Raw genomic sequence first — 22,913 nt, forward strand, 5'->3', positions numbered from 1 at the left:
AACAGATTCATATATTTTATTTTTCAAGATTATAACTGCACAAGCTTCAATCCATCTCTAGGAATTTAATTACAGATCATACAACCATACTAACAAAAAATAACACGATTAATTTGACTAAATTGCCAACCATAGCATTAAAAAAGCGAAGTTGCTGAAAGTTTGTAAACTGAAGAAAAAAGAACAGAGACGAGAGAACTCAAGAAATGAACCGAGATTTACATAACCAGGAGCAGGGGCTAAAAGCTCCACAACTGTATCAATTGCTAGTTGATACAAGAGACAATCAACAGCCTATTTTCTGGTTGAACAACAAACACATACAATTCCAGATTGTTTAGTTTTAAGCACAAATCATGACATTTAGACGTAAAGCAATCTGACATGGCACAAGAATGACTAATATATAGTACCATACAAATCGTCACTCAAAGGATAGTTCCAATATGGTTAGTTTGAGAGAAACCCACATGAAAACTATATTGACTACATTACACGGATCGACTATAACATAAAAGTAAGAGCAATTGCGTCCTACTACTAGATAACTTGGTAGGATGTAAAATCGACATCTTCTCGGGTTACTTGATTTGTCTGCTGATCTTACAAGTTCTTCCTTTTCTTCAATGAATCTTCAATCAGTCCAGCACAAAAATAGGAAAGCCACAACTCACAGACCCTTCTTGACTGGGGATGGCCAAGACAACCTCCTTTGACCAATATCATCTGTCGCCTCCATTGGATGGCCCTCTGCATTTTGCTGCCTCCAACCGTCAACCATCGAATCATCTGAGCTTGTCATGCCTTCTCTCCAATGGGGAGGCGTAACATACTTGGAATCCCCTCCTGAAGAGTCACTAGGTGTTGTTGGCAAGGAAGAGTTACTGACACGAAACTGTTGCAGGGTTGCAAATGAATCCCTCATAGCAGACATGGCTTCAAAGAACCGGGTGCATGATGCCAGGGCAGCAGGAATAGGACGCAACATTTCCTTCAGAAACAGTGACAAAATCTCAACCACCATAACAATGGGTCAAAAAAATGGTGCACAGATTTCACAAAGCAGAATGTGGTTAAAACAACATGGCACCCAGCATAAGTTAAAACCAAAGTGAATGATCAACCTAATGATCTAATTTAAATTTCACATAAGAGTCCTTGTATCACCCAGAACTTGATGAAATATAGAACTCTCTTTAAGATAATTTGGCCAAGATATGCATCTCTAAATTTGTCCAAAACATTGAATGACATCAAGGTGGAACATCAATGCCACCCGGTCTAACGTGGCATTGTGCCTTTGCATTGCTTTGCTGCCTAATTTTGCTCACACCACATGATAAGTTTTCATCCAAACAGGGCCCAAACCAATCAAAGCTGCCTGTTTCAACCAATTTAGATTGAAGCATAAGGTTTCAGTTGTCATTTCTCATGAGCTACATCTCTTGACTTATTTAGATTGCCGGTCACTTCCATTGGTCCAAACAGACAAATTGATCTGACATAATCAGACATCAAGAGACTCCTTACAAGAAATTAAAATGAATAATTTAATTTAAGGACAGCCATATAAATTAGACCCAATCATGTATGCTGCAGACTTTGTGGAAATGGCACGATTATAAATGTGTGAACAAGAATTAATTGATGCTGCAATACATCATTATGTCAGTTAAGTAAGCCGATATTTAAGTGATATGAGAAACATTTCCATATAACTGAAAGCAAGCAATTAGTGAATGCCAATAACTGAAGTGTACACAAAATGACACATTTAACATACCCCCCATACTGTAGGTGATTCTTTGAAATTCTGGCACCACTGGAAATCACCAACTGCTGCTGTCAGAGCTCCATAATCACTAGCAGCCTTCAGCAATAACTCTGAGAATTGTTTCTGGAAGATATGCAAGGATTAGGGACTTTTAATGATTTATAATGGCTACAAACTAATCTTTCCTGCAAAAGACAATGTTTCCCTACTTAGATTGTGGATTTTAGAACAATGATTCCATCAAAATAAATGGTCTTACTGTGGGATACAAAATGATGCATCGGTTATATTTGATCTCAGTGAAGTCGGATCTGTGATATCAGCTTGTTAATAAGAAAAAAGAGCTTATGGGTTGCAAGCACATGCCAACAGGTTAACCTGGTACATTCACATATAGCTTCCATGCTTTTCTGTATCATGCTGATCATGGGGAAGAAAAATTTTCATGCATGGGCCATTGCAGGCCTGGTAAATGGATGGGCATTAAGATATGCTTTTAAATTCATTTCATTATGAAGTATATATATATATATAAAATAAAAGTTTTTCTTAAAGTAGTACATATTATTACCAAATAAGCATGGAGAATACAAAATTGCACTACTTCGTAAATTTACTTTTTAGTTTGTGATGAATTTAAAGAAATGGTATTACATATAAAGCATATTTTCAAATAGTAATAGTACCTTAGTTTTAAAATCCAGTTTATTAATCGATTCATAATAAATTATCATACGATAATAGACCTTAGTTTTAGATCATACAGCAAATGACATGATAAAGAGTCCAGACCCTATTTTTATATTTATTCAGTAAGAGATGACATAGCAAAAACAAATCTATCCATGATAGAGAGTTCAAATTCCTTCATTTTTAGATATACAGCTAGTAAAATGCATTGAGCTTACATTAAGTCACTTACAAGACAATTAAGAGTATATTAGTAGACCTAAGTGTAGAAAGAAAAAGAAAATACATGTCAACAATAACCACAACAGGATACCTCACAGAAGTATTAGATGTCCCAAACCACTTGCGCTAACTAGTCGACTTAAGTGGTGCACACATATCTAATCATAATGTTCATATGTTTGTAGGTATTATTCATAATATTGTCAGAAGCAAACATAATTAGTGCTTATGTACATGTAAAACACTGTCCAAAATGACAACTTGATTATAAACATGCCTGTGTACTAAGATTTTCACCTGATATTCAGCTTCCACAGGAATGCAGTCTAAAGAATATGGTTGCTGCAATCTTGCAATGATCCGATCCTGAGCAAATAAAAGTGCTATCATCAAATGAGGTACAGCCTGAAAACATATGTCAAACATATACTAAATACACACTCATCAGATGCTTAGAATAGACATGATAGGGTGGTGGCTGTCAGCTTAAGGCAAGACAAACCTTCAAAATTTCCAACCATGGTAATCTCTCAAGTGGTAAGAGCAATTGGGAAAATAGGGAGACAACAGGCTCCACAAAATCTATCTTGTACTTATCCTTCTTTTTTAAAATAAAGACATAAAACAATGCAACCAAAGTGTACATAAAAAATGGGTGTACATCTTTCACTGGTGGCCATCAGCATAAGTCAAGACAAACCCTCAAATTTTCCAATCATGGTAATCTCACAAGTGGTAAGAGCAAATGGGCAAATAGGGAGACAACAGGCTCTGCAAAATCTATCTTGTACTTATCCTTCTTTTTAAAATAAAAACTGACATAAAACATTGCAACTGAACTGTACATAAAAAATGGGTGTACATCTTTCACTGAGACTGAGATTTTACAACACATCTACAGTCAAAGAACTCAAATGTCAGGAAAAGATGATCACCTTCCACAAGTTTGCAGCTGGTTATAAAAGATTCCAACAATAAGCAGACAGAAACCAGAAACTGTAAGAAAAAACACAAACAAAGGCCTCACACAGAGGTGAAAATAAGAAAAATCAAGTGCAGAAAAGATATGCAGCTATGTTTGGATATATTTGATAACCTAAAACATCTGCACATGTAATTCTATGTAGTAATTATAATGAAGAAATACGTTTAAGTTTATAGTTTTTTTCCCAATTCCATACCTTGTTCTGAATGACATCTTTCAAAATAGCAGTAATTCTGGCCAAAGACTCACATTTCTTTTCCATTTCACTAACATGGGTTAGATGAGCAACATTCTTATCATCCTGAAGAAATAAAAATATAAAAAAGAATAGCTTGATGAATAATTGTGAATGGCCTCAAAATATAAGCAATAAACAAAGACAAATTAATCGTATCACATGTTTATAATCCAAAGGAAGAAAATATGTACTGATAATTTTCTTTGTTTCTGGTAAATATTTATTATAATGTTCACTGAAATATTAACTTCCAACAACAAGCATTCCAGGGATTTAAATGGGACCAGCAATTGTACAGGAGAGGTTAAAGTCAGTGACATGGCATGTGTAGGTAACACCATGGAAATGGCACATTATGGCTGAGTATACCTTATCATAGTGGACCCATGACAGCAATGGCCCAGATTGTCATGTCAATTCATGGAAATTTTAATGATTCCACATAGCAGACTGAAGACAACAGCATGTCGCATGAGAGTAATTCTATCACTCCATGTTTGACATAATTTGTGATTGGCTGTCAACCTATTGGCAACCCTCTAATTGTGGTTCCTAATTCAAGCTGAGGAAAGTTTCAGCAAGAGAGGAAGCATAAAAGGTTTGTTAGCAATTTGGAACATTCTTATTTGGAGCAACTTCAACAAAATGTTAGACGAAAGAAGAGTAAAAAAATCAGTCTTATAATTTTATAAGAAGCAATGAACATCTCAATGGATGAATAAACTCGTGCAATGTGCATCTCAATATATGAATAAACTGATGAGTCTATAGAACATTGTTGCCTAAGTCAATGCTGCCACAAAAGGATCTGTTAGTAAGTCCACAAAACAAGATGAAATAAATCGGAGGTGCCAGGAGAGGTATAGGAAGAACTTGTGAAGATTTTGGTAGAAACTATAGAAAAGAAATTGGTGCCCCTTGAATTTGCCAACAAAACTGCCCGTAACAGAACTCAATAACATGAACAGATCCATGAACCTGAACCAGTGTAGCAAATTACAGGCATTCTTATAGAATGCTGGAGTTCCTACTTTATATCTATTCTAAAATCTAAATATCCAATATTTCATACATTCTATTTTGTTCCAGTTTACATCTAAAAGAGCTTTATAATGCAAATCAGTAGCTAAAAACTTGAAGTATCTTAAAGGTATTTTAAGATGCCTCTCATATATGTCTAGCAGAACACACTCAAGTGTCATAGGCATTCACAATCTCTTGGTGTCATGAAGTGAATCTACTTCTGATTATACAACTGACCATTTCAAAAAGAATTTAATAAAAATGACTATTTGAAAATTTAGTGCTACATAATGGCATGCAGTTAGTTATGAAAGTATGTGTGAATATATATTTTTTCTGCTATTCAATTTAAGTATGTTGCAGCAAAATCACACAACAAAGACTCTTGTGTGGATCTTTATTTCTGAAAGCACTAGATGACTAGTGGCCACTGTATGTTCACTAGGATGTACAGAATCTTCAAATTTGTAAACACTGAAACATTGAGTAACCCACCTCACTTAAAACAAAAGATTATAAGACCAACATATGTGCATGAAGAGATCTCGCTAAATAATATCAAAAAATTTAAGTAAATTATTATAATTGTTTAAACATCCATATATATTTGTGCTACGTGTTATGATTTGTGATAATATTTTTCGTCATTTTAGCAGTTGAAGTATGAAAGAAGAATAACAATAACAAAACGACTTGGAAATATATGATGGTAGTTAAAAAGATGAATCGCACTCAAGAGTTCAAAAGAAAATGTATATGGAAGCATCTGCTTTTTCACCTTTCGTCCTTGAAGTTCCACTTGCAAATTGGCTATATTTCTCTGTACAGTAGTAAGCTCTCTCAAAACCCTTATCAAGTCATCTCCTTTATCCGCAGCAATGGAATTTGACAAGCCCTGTTGATCATCCTGCAAGTGTTCACAGGATAGGATTTTGCGTGATGAATTGAGCATATAAGTGGCTAAACCATTCAGCAAAACAAATACATCCTCAAAAATTGTATACCCTTTGAAAGAAACCCAATTCTTGAGAATCGAAGTACTTCGATCATGAGGAAACTGGACGAATTGAATATGAAGTCGAAAACAGAAGATTTAATGGATTCAAGAAAAATTAAGGGCAAAGCGAAGATTTATGACCTGGACAGGAGGGATGGGGAAGCCGAGATCGGAGGCGATGGCGAGGGCTTCGGCCATGCCGCCGAGCCGCCTGGGGGCCTTCTTCCCCGCGCCTCCCGTGTCGCTCGACACCGACATTTCGGCGATCCGATCTCGATCTCTGGAGGAGGGGGAGGAAGAGGGTGGAGAGGGAGTTGTTGGGGTATGGGGAGGGGGGTTGCTGTAAATTGGGAGGGGAGAAAGGAGATATCCGAGGAGGAGGAGGAGGAGGAGACGGGGTAGTCGGGGTATCGGAGGTGGGTTGCTGTCGACGGGTGGTTGTCGGTCGGGAAGGGAAGACGGAGGAGGGAGGAGGAAGGAGAGGGCGCTGTCAGAGTTCGGGAGCAGGGAAAGGAGCTATCAGGAATGAGGAGGAGGCTGTCGGGGAAGCTCGGGAGGATCCCAGTAATATAAATGATGGTAAATCAAATGATGCAGACCTTAATGATCGGAAGAGATGGGGAAGTGGGATGGAGAGGTGGTGGTGAAGGTGGCACGCGGGGGAGCCGGTGAAGGGAGAGGAGGCAGTGAGTGGCTTAGGGTTTCTTTTCACCGCCGTCGAACGGCGACGAGTCGGGCTTCACCACCTGTTAACGGGTCGGATGGATCGCGCTCGAGAATTAAACACACCGAAGCCTGACCAGAATCCGACCCATTAGCGGGTTAGGAGTTAGAAATCGACCCGTGAGCTTGTCGGGTCGAATCTTTTATTCGGATTCCACACTCTTGCACAAATATCAAATAATTATTAGTAATTTTGAAAGAAAACCTCTAATCCCTTTATTATACTCTATTGCTGATAAAAGTTTTTAGGTTTCAGTTATATATATATATATATATGAGAAATTTAAAATAGATAAATTTCTTGAAAAAAATATTGTAAGTTTCAAAATTTTCCTGAGTACCCAACTTGAAAAATTAGCCCTTGGCCACATAAAAATATCATTTTACTCATTCCTCCATCGGATCCGCCCGTTGCCTCCCACGCCTCCTCATCTTCCCTATGTTGCCTCCACTATTGGAGCCTACACCTTCATCAGACACACGAGTGTCGTGGGCATGGGCACCCATGTCGATCCTTATCGCTCTCGTGGGCATGGACTAGTGGGACTAACCCTCTTCTAAAGGCATAGACAATAAGGAAGGAAAGGAAATAGATGATGAAACCAACTCACTCACGAAGGTACAAGCGACCAGGGGAGGGGATGGGATGGGACGATCAATAGCGCTAGCTCATGAGTGGAAGCATAGGGGTGATTAGCAAGGCCAATATGCATATGCACGAAGGGGGATGACCGACAAGACAGAGGGCAATGGTCGATGCTAGTATGATGGTCACGTAAAAAAAAAATGATACTTGATAAAAATTTCTTTAAATTGGGACACTATATGGAAAATTCTCAAACTATGAGAATTCCCTATATAACGCTCCGAAAAATTTTATTGAGTATTTTTTTTTTCCAAAAATAATCATTCTATCCTTATTATCATCGCCCTTTGCTCTGTCAATCTTCCCGCTCTACGCACGCACGGGCTGGCCCCGCGGATCACACTAGTGCCTGAGAAGAGTGAATTTGAAGTCATATATAAACTGTGAAGAGTGAAAGGTCAGCAGCCAAGCGCTTGCTTTAACTTGAATTGCTTAAACATCAAGATTTAGTATCCAAGCCAATGCTCAATGATGGACTTTGATACTCCTTCTCATCGTCATGATTTAGCAATCATCATTAATTTTACTGTACCCACTAAATGCAGTTGCCCTTTCGTCTGATCACTACATTAGATTCTCATTAAACAATTTTCTGCTTTTTTTTGCAGAGAGCCACTTGGATTTGGGCTTGTCCAATTTGTTGATCCTGCTGATGCAGCTGAAGCTAAGTATCATATGGATGGGCAGATCCTTCTTGGCAGGGAACTGACTGTTGTATTTGCAGAGAAGAACAGAAAAAAACCATTCAAGATAATTTTTGTGTTTTGTTGGTAAAATTCTTCAGATTTGTTGATCTTGAAAGTTGTAATTTGCTTTCTCTTTGACAGGACGGCTACGCCCCGAGAGAGAAGGGAGCACAGAGAGAGGTCATGTTCCCAGTCTCCTGCAGGCAGCAGGTCGAGGACTCCGGAGGATCATCACCCACGAAGAGAGAGGCTTGGTAGTCATTCCCTTCATGTTTTCTCAAACTTCCAACCCTTGACTTGATCTGCATCACCACTGCAAAGCGTCAGACTAAAGGTCCTATTTCGTATTACATGATGTATGTCTGTGGCGTCACTGAGAGAATGGGATAGGTGTTTCCTTTCATTTAAATGCATGGAGTTGTAGTTGGATCCATCTTTAATGGCCACCCATCATTTATTTGGGAGGAGTTATGCGGCACAGTCAGTCCGTCAAAAGATTGCAGTCGTTTGCTGTTGTGTTCTCTTCTTCTGCATCAAACAACCGACGCTTCTCCAGCTGTGGGACGCTTCTCTCTGGGGATCTCCGCTGTCTTTTCTTCTTCTTCCTCTTAAAGGCTGCAGGAACGACGATGACAAACGAACGAACATGAAAACGATTGACTGCATGAACAAGCTGATCCTTATCTTTCACCGTCGGTTGCCTTCGGTTTCCAGTTGACCGAGATGCCTCGTTGGCTGCTCTCGACGTGCGGTGCAAACGGTTCTCATGCTTTTACTTTTCCTTTGTCAACCAGTTCGGCGTTGACTTCCACAATGTCAACCCAACGCATAATTTACATTAGGATTTGTAATATTTTGATTCCTTAATTAGAGCCACATCGAATTTGGATAAAAAAGCTCATGAAATTTTTTAACAGGTCTAGTGATAATAATTTTTTTTTAAAAAAAATTATATGAGAGGCTTTACAAATGGCTTTAAGCCCAAGTTTGAATTTAAGTTGAACTCAAGAAAATATTTTTTTATTTTTTTATTTTTGTATAGTTAAAAATCTGACTTTTGATGAAGATACAAAATATGAATCCCGTGTTGTTATAACATTTACAAGAAGATTTTTATTCACTATTTTGAATTTATGTTTTATATTTTTCTGTATCGAGGTTTTTCTTTTCTAATAATTCATAAATATGTGTTATTATTTTATGGTCATATATATATATATATATATATATATATATATATATATATATATATATATATCTGGTGATTTCTCTAGAAAAATCTCTCGGGGCTTTGTAGCTTGAAATTTTTTTATTTAGTGCTCCTATTTTTTATGATACCCATAATACCTTTTATCGTCTTACTCTCATGATGAGTTGTTATATATCTCTGTGTGATTATGTGCTTACTCTTCTCTATCCTTTTTTTTTTTTCTTTATCGTTCACAAGATATTATATGTAGTCTCATCATCTATGACCTCTTTTTTTTTCATTCCAATAAAGTCATCAATGTAGGTGTCGTGGATATCGATAATTTTTCTTCATATTTTATTTCAAAATCTATATGATATTGTCGATAAAAACTAAGGACAATTATGAGATAAGAGTGCTTAGGATATAGGTGGCAGAAATGGTGGCTAATAGAGGCAGTAGGTGATGATCGACACTTATGGAGGCTTAATGGGGGTAGAGCTATCATCCTATGCGGAGGGGTCTCGTGGTGTGACATAGGCGATCATACAGATATAATGTAATTGAGCCCCATGACAAGATAAGTCGCGAGACATTACAAATATTATACTAAATAAGAGGCATTAAATAAAAAAATAAAACTGTTTCGAAGAAAAGTCTAACAAGAGGGATTTTTCAGACAAATCGTCCTGTTTTTATAAGCTCTGCACATGAAAATAAAATAAAATGAAACAAACCGAAGAAGAAGGTTATATTTTGGTCTTCTTCATATTGAATATACTCTCTCCACGTGTAGAACACGTGGCTTGATAATTTGGAGGCCCCCACCTTCTCTCTTCACCCTCTTTGGGCGCGCCGTCTCGGATTAGAAGACTAATGGCGAAAACAACTCCCCTTAGCACCTCACGTTGGTATCAACCCAAACAATCCCTCTTCTTTCTCCCTACCACTCCTCCCCTGTCATCACCTCCCCCTTCACCTCTTTTTCCTCCTCCTCCTCTCTCCCTCACTTCATCCCTCCACCACCTCTCTCTCTCTCTCTTGTCCCCACAACCTGTTGTGTGATACCGAAGGCAGAGGAGGCCACCGTGAGGCTTATCTTCTCACCTTGTTGTAATCCTTGTATGTTTGCTTGTCTTCTCTCTGCAACTTCATTGAGTTTGAGTTGGACGCAATGTGGATCTTATAATGTTGCTATCACCGTGTCCGTTCTCTCTGCAACTTTCTTACTAATATGTGCTTCTTCTGATGAATAGAAAGAACATATGGATGGGTTTGTGATATTTGTTTGATACAGTTTGCTGTTCTTTTCAATCTGAGTACTTTTGGGACTCTGATTTTGTTTGTTCCTTGTGATGGATGCCAAACCAAAATGATCGCTCTCATGTGGTTTGAAGTTGAGGAATCAAATGGTTATGGCAGCAAAAACTGCTTTTTGATTGTGTTTTTGTTCTTCTTTGCAGGCTGAGATCTAAATCTCGTTACTGTCATCAAAAGCTTTGTCCATTCACAAGAAACATGAGATATCTGAAGTCAAGAGCTCTTCCATCTCACGTTCACATTCATAGCTATGATTCTATTAATGATACCTTGGAAGTGCTCATCAAGAAATCCATCAGTTTCCGTGACGTTGTGAAGTCGAAACAGAGATCCATCAGCTTCGATGGCAGAGACCCCGAGGCTGCCATCCTCCAGGCTTTTGGCCCCGGAAACCTGCTGATCAAAGGATCTGTGAGCTTTAATGGCAGATTTATGGAGACAAAAGCCTCGGTAAAGAGTCCTAAACCTACCAATTCTGCTAATCCCAGAAGTTTCAGGTGTAGTCCTTTGAAGAAGAGATCTCTGGAGTCAACATTGGTTGGACCTGACAGCCCGAAGCATGACGCAGCCTTGAAGCTACAGAAGGTCTACAGAAGTTTTCGGACAAGAAGACAGCTTGCGGACTGCGCCGTCCTTGTAGAGCAGCGTTGGTATGAACTATTACCATTCATCAACTTAGATTTGGGAATCTAAATCTAAGTTCTGTGTGTTTAGGTGGAAGTTGCTGGATTTTGCGTTGCTCAGGCGAAGTTCTGTCTCCTTCTTCGAAATCGAGAAGCCCGAATCAGCAGTCTCTCGATGGTCCAGAGCGAGAACCCGAGCTGCTAAGGTCTATTCTACTGTTCACTACAAGCACATTCCAAGTGTTCGACCTTATGCTTGGCATTGGTTGCGTTGCAGGTTGGTAAAGGCTTGTCCAAGGACGAGAAAGCTCAGAAACTTGCTTTGCAGCATTGGCTTGAGGCGGTGCGTTCTCGCAGATCGAGTAACATTGTTCTGAATCCTTTTGCTCGTATGTGTATGACTTTGATCCAAATATACAGATTGACCCTCGCCATCGATATGGTCACAATCTCCAATTCTACTACAACTGTTGGCTTCAATGCAAGAGCTTGCAGCCCTTCTTCTACTGGTTAGTAGTCGTCCGAGTCCCATATCTCAAGTTCATCGATCAGAATACATGGGCTTAAACCATTGCTTTGGATTGTTAGGCTCGACGTCGGAGAAGGCAAGGAGGTCAATCTCGAAGAGCAGTGCACTCGATCGAAGCTTCAACATCAGTGCATCAAGTATCTTGGCCCTGTAAGCTCTGTGTTCGACATCCCCCGGGACATGAAATGGTTGCGGAGACTCATTTGAACGAACTCTCTTGACTTGCAGACAGAACGGGAGGCATTTGAAGTCGTAATTGAGGATGGAAAGTTGATGTACAGGCAGAGCAGGCAACCCCTGCACACATCCGACGATGGTTCGAAGGATGTCAAGTGGATCTTTGTGTTGAGCACATCAAAGAATTTGTATGTTGCTCAGGTGAAATCGCTTGTCACGTTGCTTGATGTTGTCTCTCTATTGCTTGATGTTGATTGCCTGATGCCATGAACTGTGTGCTGCAGAAGAGGAAAGGCACATTTCAGCACTCCAGTTTTCTTGCTGGAGGAGCTACTTCTGCTGCTGGCCAATTAGTAGTGGTAAATGGAGATCTAAAGGTGAAAGATCACTTAGAACAGTGCAAGTTTCTCTTAAAACTCTGTATAATTATGCAGTTTAATTGAACTTTCAGGCTGTGTGGCCTCATAGCGGTCACTACCGCCCGACCGAAGAAAACTTCCAGGAATTCATGAGCTATCTTGAGGAAAACAATGTCGATCTTACTTATGTTAAGGTGAGCGACTTGCACTCCACATCGACAGTGCATGAATGAGTAATCTTGATCTTATCTTTGTGTTCTTTCAAGCAGAAAAGTCCAACAGGAGAGGAGGAAGACGAAGTCTATGGGCCCGAAACCATTAGTTTCATTGGAACGGACATCTCTTCAGCCGAGGAAGTGAACAGTAGCAGTTATCTTTCTGATCTAAAACTCGGAGGAGGAGAAGAAGAGGCAAAAGGATCCATTGACATGCAGCAAAACTGCAAGCTTCACAAGAAGATGAGTGTCAACGATCACGAAGAGAACGAAGAAGAGTCATCGAACTCCAATGAGCAATACATCTTCCGGAAGAAGAATCTGTTTGCGGAGGAGGAAGGAGAGGACGTACAAGTTTTTGTGCCATCGGAGCTGATACTTCGAAGGATCAACTCGAAGAAGGGAATCGAGTCGTATCAGCTGGGGAAGCAGCTTTCGTGCAGGTGGACGACTGGCGCAGGGCCTCGAATTGGGTGCGTGCGAGACTACCCATGGGAGCTTCAGTTCCGTGCTTTGGAGCAGGTGAACTTGTCAACGACAAGGTTCGGGACTGTCAAGTGCTTCACTCCTACTACCAAGGACACGACTTTGACGAAGAAACTGCAGCACCAACCACGAAGACCTGCCAACGTTCGGAGAAGAAACCAATCTCTTTAAATAAATAAATAAATATATATATATATATATATATATATATATATATATATATGTGTGTGTTTAATTTATTTGTTTTATAGATCTTGTAGAGGAAAAAAAAAATTCAAATTTGGACTCCGAAGTTTGAATGGAGGAAAAAAACTTCGAAGGGAGAATACATGTTATCTCCGATATTATTATAGTCGTAGAGAATGTAATCAAGCAAGAAACTAAGTTTAAATGATGAATATTTTTTTTATGAGGGAAATTTTTTTTCCCGAGTTTTCTATTTTTATATAATAATTTTCACTTGTTTTTAGAATTTTGAAGTCGGTAATATATTTTTCTTTGCAAAAAAAATCAAAATTTTTGGATGGATTTGCAAAAATCATTATAAGAATAAAATTATTATAAAATCATAATCGATTTTTTAAAAGAAATGTATCTAATTTTTTTTTATGGATATACAAAAATTGTTTGATAACAATAATAAAGTAGTAAAAATCTTATTATTTGTAATCAACAGCTTTAGTAACTTAATCCGTTTCTATTTGCCATCTCGCGGAATCATTCTCCGCCACGAGAACACGAGGGCGAAGGGGCGGCTCTCCGTCATCCCCGCTCCAATGGCGGCCGTGATCGCCTCAGCGCCGCCGCAGCCACTCCCCAAGAACCCCCACCCTGTCCCTGTTCTCGGCCGCCTCCCTGCTCGCATCCGCCGGTCTCAAGACCGCCCCCACAACCGCCGCCGCACCCTCCACTCCGCCCCTGCCGAGTGGCCGCTCGATCAGCGGATCCGGGAGTCGCTGGCCATCCTCGACCTCATGGAAGCCCAGTCCATCTCCCCCGATCCGGAACTCCTCGCCGCCCTTCTCAAGAGCTGCGCCGATGCCGGCACGCTCCGCCTCGGCCGCGTCGTCCACGACAAGGCTACCCAGGCCGGCCTCCAGTCCCACCCCCTGGTCGCCAACACCTTGGTTCTCCTCTACGGCAGGTGCGGGCAACTCGGTCTCGCTCGTCGCCTGTTCGACGAAATGACCGCTCGGAATGTCGTCTCTTGGACCACCATCATTTCCGTGTACCACCACGCCGGCTTCCCTCACGACGCGCTCGACTTGTATCGGTCTATGCTTATGGATGGAGGAGTACGGCCGAACGTCTTTACTTTCACGATCGCTCTGAATTGTTGCGCCAGCGTGGAAGACTTGGACTTGGGTGTTAGAATCCATGAAGACATTGTGAAGGATGGTTGTGATGGTGATGAGTTCATCATCGTCGCACTGATTGACATGTACGCCAAGTGCGGACGCGTGAGTGATGCTCGCGAGGTGTTTGACCGTGTGACCAACCCATCGGTCGAGGCTTGCACAGCTATGATTGAAGGGTACAATGGCAACGGCGAGGCAAAGAAGGCAGTGGATGTCATGAGGAGGATGTTCCGAACTGGGCTGAGCAGTGAGGCCGCTAGTAAATTGGGGTTTGCATCGATGATCAGGTCATGCGCAATGGAGTTGGCTCTGAGACAGGGGCAGGAGATCCACGCACGCATCATCAAGTTTGGGCATCAACCGGGTTCAAAAGCTCTAAGTACATTGGCTGATTTGTATGAAAGAAGTGATAGAATGATTGCGGCCAAGCATGTTTTCGACTGTTTGGTAGTGAAAGATCTCGATTTGTGGGCGAGAATGATTTCTGGATTTGTGAGGAATGAACAATACGTCGATGCTTTGAAGCTTTATGCCGAAATGGTAGCTCAGGATGCCAGATTGAATTCTCAAATCATGTCTTTGGCCATCAAGGCATGCATAGGGATGTCAGGCCTTGAGGAAGGGAAACAAATGCATGGTATACTGATCAAAGTGAGTCACTTGTTGGATGAGTCCGTTATTAGCAGTCTTACAGAGTTGTACAGAAGTTGCGGAGAGTATGAAACAGCTCAGAAGCTACTGAAGAATAATTGAATTTGTTTCTACATTTAGGTTTTGTTGAAGGGAAAGCTGAATGTTTTTGGTTGTATTGGATCTAACAACTCTATGTTTGACAAGTATACACAAGTGTTCCCCTTCTTGGCTCTGAATGTTCTATGATTAGATGTTTCTTATGTACATGTGAACTTCTTAAACATTTGTTTGTAAATTTAGGTTTTGTTGAAGGGAAAACTGAATGTTTTTGGCTGTATTGGATCTAACAACTCTATCTTTGACAAGTAGACACAAGTGTTCCTCTTCTTGTCTCTGAATGATCTATGATTAGATGTTTCTTATGAACATGTGAACTTCTTGAACATTTGTTTGTACATTTAGGTTTTGTTGAAGGGAAAGCTGAATGTGTTTGGTTGTCTTGGATCTAACAACTCTTTGACAAGTATATACATTTGTTCCTCTTCTTGTCTCTGAATGATCTATGATTAGATGTTTCTTATGTACATGTGAACTTCTTGAACAATTGTGACTTCACAATGTTCAGCAATACTTTACAATGTACATTGTGACTTTTTCAATGAATGATCTGTGATTAGATGCTTCTTATGTACATATGAACTTCTTGAACAATTGTGACTAACGCGTTTGCATCATAAATCTTTGTGGTGACATAATTAAGGTCATTGTCCAAAATACAGATCGTCTCGAGGGAAAGGTTTCTCGAGTTGTAGCCCAATGAACTGCTGAATTACATTCTTTTCGTCCAAAAAGGCGAACAAAAGAATGCAGATCATTTTCCGAATTTTTCATGGATGAGTTTTGCCGTCGACTAATACCTCTTTAATCAACATTTTTACGAAGGATTTGGAATAGACATAACTTGCTCAATAAGATAAATAATTGAGGAATTTATGGTATTCATTTTCAAACCCAGAGAGACCAGAGTCTATTGTTCTTATGGAGAGAAGGGCCGCAGTGACTCCAAACTTGGCCAATTAACATCTACAGAAATCCTTGCCACAAAAATACAATCTACTGATAATTGTATCTATGATGACTATCAAGCCACACTGTGTGGTTGTAGGAAGCAGACAAATTAGTTGAATGAGAGGATGAGCTTCTCCATACATACTTCCATCCTCGCCTTGAAATGGATCTTGAGATCTCATGAGAGGTTGTCAACCATAGTTGGGATTCTTCCTCATCTTGAAAGCTGCTATCGGTGTCTTATACTGCCTGCCTGCTGCTTCTATGATTGATGATTCCTAGAGGTTACGAGAGAAATTATAATCTTTCAACCGTGTCCTCTATAAATACGTTGTTTAGTTCTTAAAGATTCTATTAATTTACTGGTGAAAGCAGAAGACCTAAGATAAGTTATTACGAGAGTTCTTCCTATCAAAAATATCATATAAGAAATTATATTATAATTTTTTTTTTTTTGTGTTCAATATTTATAATTCAGTTAGTTCTATTATATAAAGGGTCATATAATCTAACAATCCCCTCTCCGGCGCAGATGAACTCGGTGGTTTCACTTCGATGAGCTAATCATCCTCTCAGGTCCACGCTCGCGTTCATGCACAGTTACTCAAAGCGCCCCGCCGCAGTTCAATCCTGAGGTAGGATAGCCATGAGGAAGCTTCCTCCAAGCTTCCACCATCACTGTCAGCAGAGGTATACAATGGAGGAGATTATTTTCGGCATGTGTCCTCTTACCTGACGTAAAGCAGACACGAAGAACGCCACAATTGAGAGAGAGAGAGAGAGAGAGAGAGAGAGAGAGAGAGATGCGTGTCAATCTCACAGTTCATTTTCAGTCTTTCTTCATCAGCAGAACTGCTTTTTGTATGGTTGTGGAGGAAGGTTCACAGAAGCTTCACTCTGCCGCTACATGGTAGAAGAGAGTCCTAATCATCCTTCTCAGCTTATAGATGGTTTAATGGCCAAAAACATGTACAATTTTGCATGTGAATTTAGTGGATCAGATTGGATGTAATCATGCTCGAACGAGATAGCTGAACATCGTAAGAATTAAACCAGTCGGATAATATATATTAGATTTGGGTCACAATACAGTACATGTCGATGTTGACGTATTTGACTCGCTAATAATGTACAACAACTATAAACTTAGATTTTTGTACAACTTTGACTTTGAGTGTGAAATCAATGCTTTTATTTGGTCTTTCAGTGTGTCATGTGTTTTGAATGAATGTCATTTTTTCTCAAGTCATGACTATTAGATTAAAATATTTCCTTTACCAAATACTAATTCTTGAAACCTATCATAACAAGTCAGCTCCAAAAATTGTGTTTTTTCAGTATTTTGCAGTAAAAGAAACTATCTGAAATTGTTCTTATTATTTAACATCATATGTTTTATAGTTCTTAATTACTCTGAGTTTTAGCAACCAAACACACACACACTCTCTCTCTCTGGCATTAACACAAACAGAAGAAACGCATCACTTCGGGCGAGCCATTGCCACAGAATTCTTGTTTTTTGTCTGATTACAATTCATTGTCTCACGATAAATATCTGCAATGATAGCCCACGAAGCTTCCTGGAACCTGATCGCACCCAATTATGAGCTATATTTTCGTGTATTTTTACTTGTTTTTTGTTTTATAGAGGCTGAGAGTTTGCTGTATCAGACACGGAGTGATAACGCTTGCAGAAGTTGCACTGCGGACAACGTAGCAGCCATGGCATCGACGGGGTACGAGGCAGCGAGGCGCCTCGAGGCAGGCAACCCCAAAGGCGGCGCCGGCAGTCGCACCGCGCACGGCCACGGCCACGGCCACGGCCGCACCGCGCACAACATGTCCTCGTCGTCGCTGCGCAAGAAGTCGGACCTATCGTTGTTGTCGAAGGTCCGCTGCCGCCTCCTCAGGACCATCCTCACCAACCTGCAGGAGATCTTCCTCGGCACCAAGCTCTTCATCCTCTTCCCCGCCGTCCCCCTCGCTATCGCCGCCAACTACCTCCATTTTGGACGCGTAATTGCCCTCTTCCTCAGCTTATGCCATCATCATCGTCATCAATGGCTGGTTATCTAGCTTTCATGAGAAGTATCATTGCATGAAATGTCTACCGTACATTAACGATAGCTCATTTCACCTTTGGAAACAGGCCTGGTTGTTTGCTTTGAGTCTGCTTGGCCTCACCCCTCTTGCCGAGCGTGTCAGCTTCCTCACAGAGTAAGTTCATCGTCATCTTCTTCTCATTTCTGTGTCTTTTATCAGTATAAATGCACCATTAATTTGATCCTTTTTCTCTGTTTCTTTCTCGATCGGGCTTTGGAATCACAGGCAAATCGCATATTACACCGGTCCTACTGGTACGTATGCGCACATGAACTCTCCTTCGACTCGAAGCAATTCAAGCAATGTGCCATCAATTCCTGTTGTGCTGCAGTTGGTGGGCTGCTGAACGCAACCTGTGGCAACGCCACGGAGCTGATCATAGCTCTATTTGCGTTGCACCGTGGGAAGATCGAGGTGGTGAAGTGCTCCTTGGTTGGATCTATCCTATCCAACCTACTGCTTGTTCTTGGATCCTCCCTCTTCCTTGGAGGCATCGCCAACCTGCACAAGGAACAGTCCTTCGATCGAGTAAGTACCGAAGTGGAGGCCATACCACGTTGCTGCCATCTCCTGCGTCCTTCTCACCATGTGCTCCGCCTTCTGCTGCATCTCGCAGAAGCAAGCTGATGTGAACACCGGTCTTCTGCTGCTGGGTGCGCTTTGCCACATCTTGTTGTTGGCGTTCGATCACGCAGTCAGCTCCGGCGAGCAAGCAGCGGACGCGGCTCCGAGATTGTGGCTGTCGAGGGCGTGCAGCATCGTCATGCTCCTCGCCTACGTCGCTTACCTTTTCTTCCAGCTGAAGACCCACCGCCAACTCTACGAGTCGGAAGAGGTGAGAGTTCATACACCCAACGACACTCACTCCGTTTCAACCGTAGCCGAATGGGTTAGAGATGGTGTTCTCTTCGGATGAACAGGAGGAAGACGATGACAACGACGATGCGGTAGCTCAAGACGAGGCAGTCATTGGATTCCCGAGCGCATTGGCTTGGCTGCTGGGCATGACGGCTGTGGTTGCCATACTGTCTGAGTACGTTGTTGCAACCATTGAGGTACTTTTCGATCCCATATCCATCCTTAGAACATCTAAAGTGACCTACTCAAGAATCAAAGTGATCATGCCGTGTCTCATATCTTCAGGCTGCTTCGGATTCCTGGGGAATCTCTGTGAGTTTCATCAGCATTATCTTGCTCCCAATAGTTGGCAACGCAGCAGAGCATGCAGGTGCCATCATTTTTGCCTTCAAGAACAAGCTGGTACATGCAACTCAACCTCAACATACCTCCGCACTCTTCTACCCATGGAGATCATGTCTATAACCCTGAAATGTTGCAGGATATCACTCTTGGTGTTTCACTTGGATCAGCAACCCAGATCTCCATGTTTGTGGTAAGATTTCACAGTGCAAGTTCCTCCTTCCCTTACATGGAATATAAATGATCCCTGACAAGACCTTTGGCCTGGTTTAGGTTCCATTAAGTGTGATTGTAGCCTGGACAATGGGAATCAAGATGGATCTTGATCTTGAACTGCTGGAAACTGGCTCACTCATCATGGCAATACTGATAACAGCCTTCACATTACAGGTATACTTCTGTGGATTACTTACACTCTGAGATCATAATGAGTCTTAGTTCATTGCATTCCTCAGGATGGCACTTCACACTACTTGAAGGGACTTGTACCCCTCCTTTGTTACCTGGCAATTGGTGCATGCTTCTTTGTGTCCAAATCACCAGCAAGTGAGTATGAATCGAGCAATAGCTCATCGTTTAGGCAACACTTAAAGCATGGATTTGGACTAAAACTCGAACATATGGCAGATCAAATACATGATGTAAATGCTGGTGTTCTGACCACATAAACTGGAGTTACTGTGGCCTAGTTAACAGGCAAGCTCACTCTGCTTACATGCATTGTCTGTTTCGATTTCTTGTTCGAATACTGATGTACATTAATCTCAACGATGCATGCAGTATGATCTGTAAACGAAAAGTTGAAGCTGAACAAGAATTGGCATGTCAAAAGAGGGGGAAAAATCTCAAGAAAGTCACAGATCTGTTGGCTTACTCAGGAGGAACCTTTTCATGCTGAAGAGAAGACTGGGAAATGGCTGATAAGGAGGAGGATGGCACCAACTTTTCCATGAAAGCTTGTTGAAGAACATGGAACATGGAAGACCATATGCTATTGAGTTTGTAGCTATATCCTGTAAATATTTTTCTTCTTTGCATATTTCCTGTTGTCCATTGCCTTTGTTATTTTCATTTGATGTTACATTGAGTGAATAGATGTTCAGATCTCATGATATAGCAACACACTGATGATCTGTTTGGCATTTTCTTAGAAACTAAAGCCTCCCACACAAAGTATCAACAAAAATGGATGCCAATATGCATTCAATTGTATCTCAAGGGTCAAGGAATTCTCCTAGCTTAGTTTAGACCATCTTTTGCATAAGCAATGTTTTGAGAAGTCCTCAGTAATGCATTGAGTTATGAGAACCCTCATTAATCATAAGTGTTGGGCTTTGATCTTCTAACATTAACCTAAACTTATTGCTACTTTAGACAGGATTTGCTAATACTTCATTACAGAGCCTTGTCAACAATGATGCTTTTGTTTGCTTGTGTAAGAATGTTAACACAGTGCAAATTATAAGGAGCTAATCAACTCTATGCTTACTAGATTTTGAAGGGTTCACAGACTCTTCATCTGAAACTGGCAGCAATAAAGGTTTCATGAAAATCCATTAGTTCTAATTGACTAATCTTTTCTTTGTCCTCATTTTTTTTTTACTTATTTCCTTGCCATGATCATATGCAAAACAACTAACTTGATAAATCAGATCTTCTTTATCTTAAACCTTAAATCTACAGAGAGTCCACACAGTAAGTTATTGCTCTTTGCTGGTACAGACTTCTGTACCTCCTGGAACAGCAACAAATGACCAACAAAGGAAGAGGAGAGAGAGAGAGAGAGAGAGAGAGAGAGAGAGAGAGAGAGAGTCAAAAATAAATTTTTAATGAAATCTTATCAAATTCTTTGGATAATTTACTAAGAAAATACCCAATATATGGGCTTTTACCTGAAGCTTCTTATTTTTCAGAACTCACATGAAAAAACCTCAATCTGGTTAAATGCACAAAACGTTTTTGAACCAAATACCAGATTAGATTTCAATTATCTCTAAAATAATCAAAAAATAGAAAAATAAATAAAGTAACTATTTATGCTATCCTTTTCTTTGACCATGAAAGTTTGAGGTAAGTTGGAGAAACTTCCTTGTAAATAAACTGCATTACACTTGGATTTGTATAATCAAGAAAAAATTGGGTTAATTGGACTATAAAAACTGCTAAAATCAATAAAAAATTAAAAAGATAATTAAGTAACTATCTATATCTTATTTTCAGAATTGAGTTGGATAAACTTTATAATATTATAATCATAAATGAAATGCATTGCACTCTAATGCGGAATCAAGTGTAATATAATTTATTTATGAGTTAACTTAGTCTTTGAACATAATAGTCAAATATAGTAGTAGGTAATAATAATTATTATTTTTTATTATTAATAATTTTTATTATAATTCATTTATAGGTATAATAAAATAATATTTTAAATAAATAATATTTTTTATTCTCATATTTATTTCAAGCATCTCTTAATTGAGATCGGAATCCCATTTATATATTTGGATAGTAAATTAGATGGGAGAGAAATCAATGCCTATCATTTTTTTTCTTATTATTTTTATCATTTTTAATTTAGGAGGGAGATCAAATATAACCACCACTCCAACAAAACATCCAGCCATTTTAGATACATGTAGAACATCTCCCTCTTCATCTTTTATCGTCGGCTGCAACATATCGAATAGCACCGCTCCATACATTCGTCGTCCCCCTCCCTCTACACTTCCTCCCACGGTGATGCCGTGTTATTCCTCAATGGCTTGGCTCCTCGTAAAACCTCCACCAGTTGCATAGAAGAAGAAATACCATCTCCACCAACCATTTTGTTAGTCGTCGGAGAGCTTCGACAAAGCACCCAGCCGTTTTAGATACGTGTAAAACATTTCTTTGCATCTCTTGTCGTTGCTTGAAACAGATCGAATGGCACTGCTCCATAAGTTCGTCACCCTTTTCCTTCCCAAAAAAACCCTTCAAAAACTCCCCCCACCTCCACCACTCTGATAAAGCATCTAGTCATTTCAAATACGTGTAAAACATCCCCCTTTGCATCTTTTATCGCCCCCTGTAACATATTAAATTACACCGCTTCACGCATCTGTCACCCCTTCCCTTCTCCACCCCCCCCCTCTTCTCCTTCAAAAACCCCACCCACCTCCATCGCTCCGACAAAGCACTCAACCATTTCAGATGCACATAAAACATCCCCTTGCATTTTTTGTTATCGATTGCAATAGATCGAATGACATCGCTCCCCACATCAAAGGAGGATATAAGTGTCAATTTAGAGTCGATCAAAACTGAAATATTTGATGCCAACTTTTTTTGACTGATGGAAGCCGTTGATATCATTTGTCCCCTTTGTAAGACAATCATTCACCCCAAGAATTAACTGCGATTGCTACATAACACCCAAAGCGAAAAGATGGTATATATCACACCCTGTTATTTTTCATTGTAACAATTGAAGTAATATCCTTAATTTAATTAATATTATTTAAAATTATATAAAAATATTAATAATTAACAAAATATATACTTTTCTAAAAATAATAAATTTTTTTCTTATAAATATTCCCATAATATCTACATGCATCATTTTATCATTATTCATTAATTATTTAAAAAATATAAAACTTAAAAAAAAAAAACTGCATGTATATCCAT

At 39.9% G+C, this 22,913-nt stretch overlaps 4 protein-coding genes across 4 annotated transcripts; 3 read left to right on the top strand and 1 right to left on the bottom strand.

Moving 5' to 3' along the window:
• Positions 1 to 370: 370 nt before the first annotated feature.
• Positions 371 to 6,683, bottom strand: LOC135633767 (AUGMIN subunit 2-like). The gene is made up of 6 exons (XM_065143652.1): positions 6,071 to 6,683; positions 5,711 to 5,839; positions 3,868 to 3,972; positions 2,984 to 3,052; positions 1,784 to 1,897; positions 371 to 991 (listed from the first exon to the last, which is right to left on the bottom strand). The coding sequence occupies exons 1-6, from the start codon at positions 6,185 to 6,187 to the stop codon at positions 671 to 673; spliced, it is 855 nt and encodes a 284-aa protein (XP_064999724.1). The 5' UTR covers positions 6,188 to 6,683; the 3' UTR covers positions 371 to 670.
• Positions 6,684 to 10,321: 3,638 nt separating this feature from the next.
• Positions 10,322 to 13,196, top strand: LOC135633771 (IQ domain-containing protein IQM2-like). The gene is made up of 10 exons (XM_065143665.1): positions 10,322 to 10,446; positions 10,637 to 11,143; positions 11,208 to 11,322; positions 11,394 to 11,459; positions 11,537 to 11,625; positions 11,705 to 11,795; positions 11,874 to 12,023; positions 12,107 to 12,199; positions 12,274 to 12,375; positions 12,451 to 13,196. Exons 1-10 carry the CDS (start codon positions 10,439 to 10,441, stop codon positions 13,051 to 13,053), a joined length of 1,824 nt encoding a protein of 607 aa, XP_064999737.1. The 5' UTR covers positions 10,322 to 10,438; the 3' UTR covers positions 13,054 to 13,196.
• A 462-nt stretch (positions 13,197 to 13,658) lies between these two features.
• On the top strand, positions 13,659 to 14,993 carry LOC135639076 (pentatricopeptide repeat-containing protein At5g16860-like). Its single transcript, XM_065152822.1, has one exon. It carries the CDS (start codon positions 13,659 to 13,661, stop codon positions 14,991 to 14,993), a length of 1,335 nt encoding a protein of 444 aa, XP_065008894.1.
• Positions 14,994 to 17,406: 2,413 nt separating this feature from the next.
• On the top strand, positions 17,407 to 20,353 carry LOC135586688 (vacuolar cation/proton exchanger 1a-like). Its single transcript, XM_065143666.1, has 12 exons — positions 17,407 to 17,957; positions 18,091 to 18,158; positions 18,270 to 18,298; positions 18,376 to 18,572; positions 18,661 to 18,879; positions 18,965 to 19,099; positions 19,188 to 19,304; positions 19,384 to 19,437; positions 19,518 to 19,634; positions 19,700 to 19,790; positions 19,872 to 19,940; positions 20,025 to 20,353. The coding sequence occupies exons 1-11, from the start codon at positions 17,502 to 17,504 to the stop codon at positions 19,910 to 19,912; spliced, it is 1,524 nt and encodes a 507-aa protein (XP_064999738.1). The 5' UTR covers positions 17,407 to 17,501; the 3' UTR covers positions 19,913 to 19,940; positions 20,025 to 20,353.
• The last annotated feature ends 2,560 nt before the right edge of the window (positions 20,354 to 22,913 follow it).

Source organism: Musa acuminata, chromosome BXJ1-3 (assembly GCF_036884655.1).
Source record: "Musa acuminata AAA Group cultivar baxijiao chromosome BXJ1-3, Cavendish_Baxijiao_AAA, whole genome shotgun sequence".
NCBI lineage: Eukaryota > Viridiplantae > Streptophyta > Magnoliopsida > Zingiberales > Musaceae > Musa > Musa acuminata.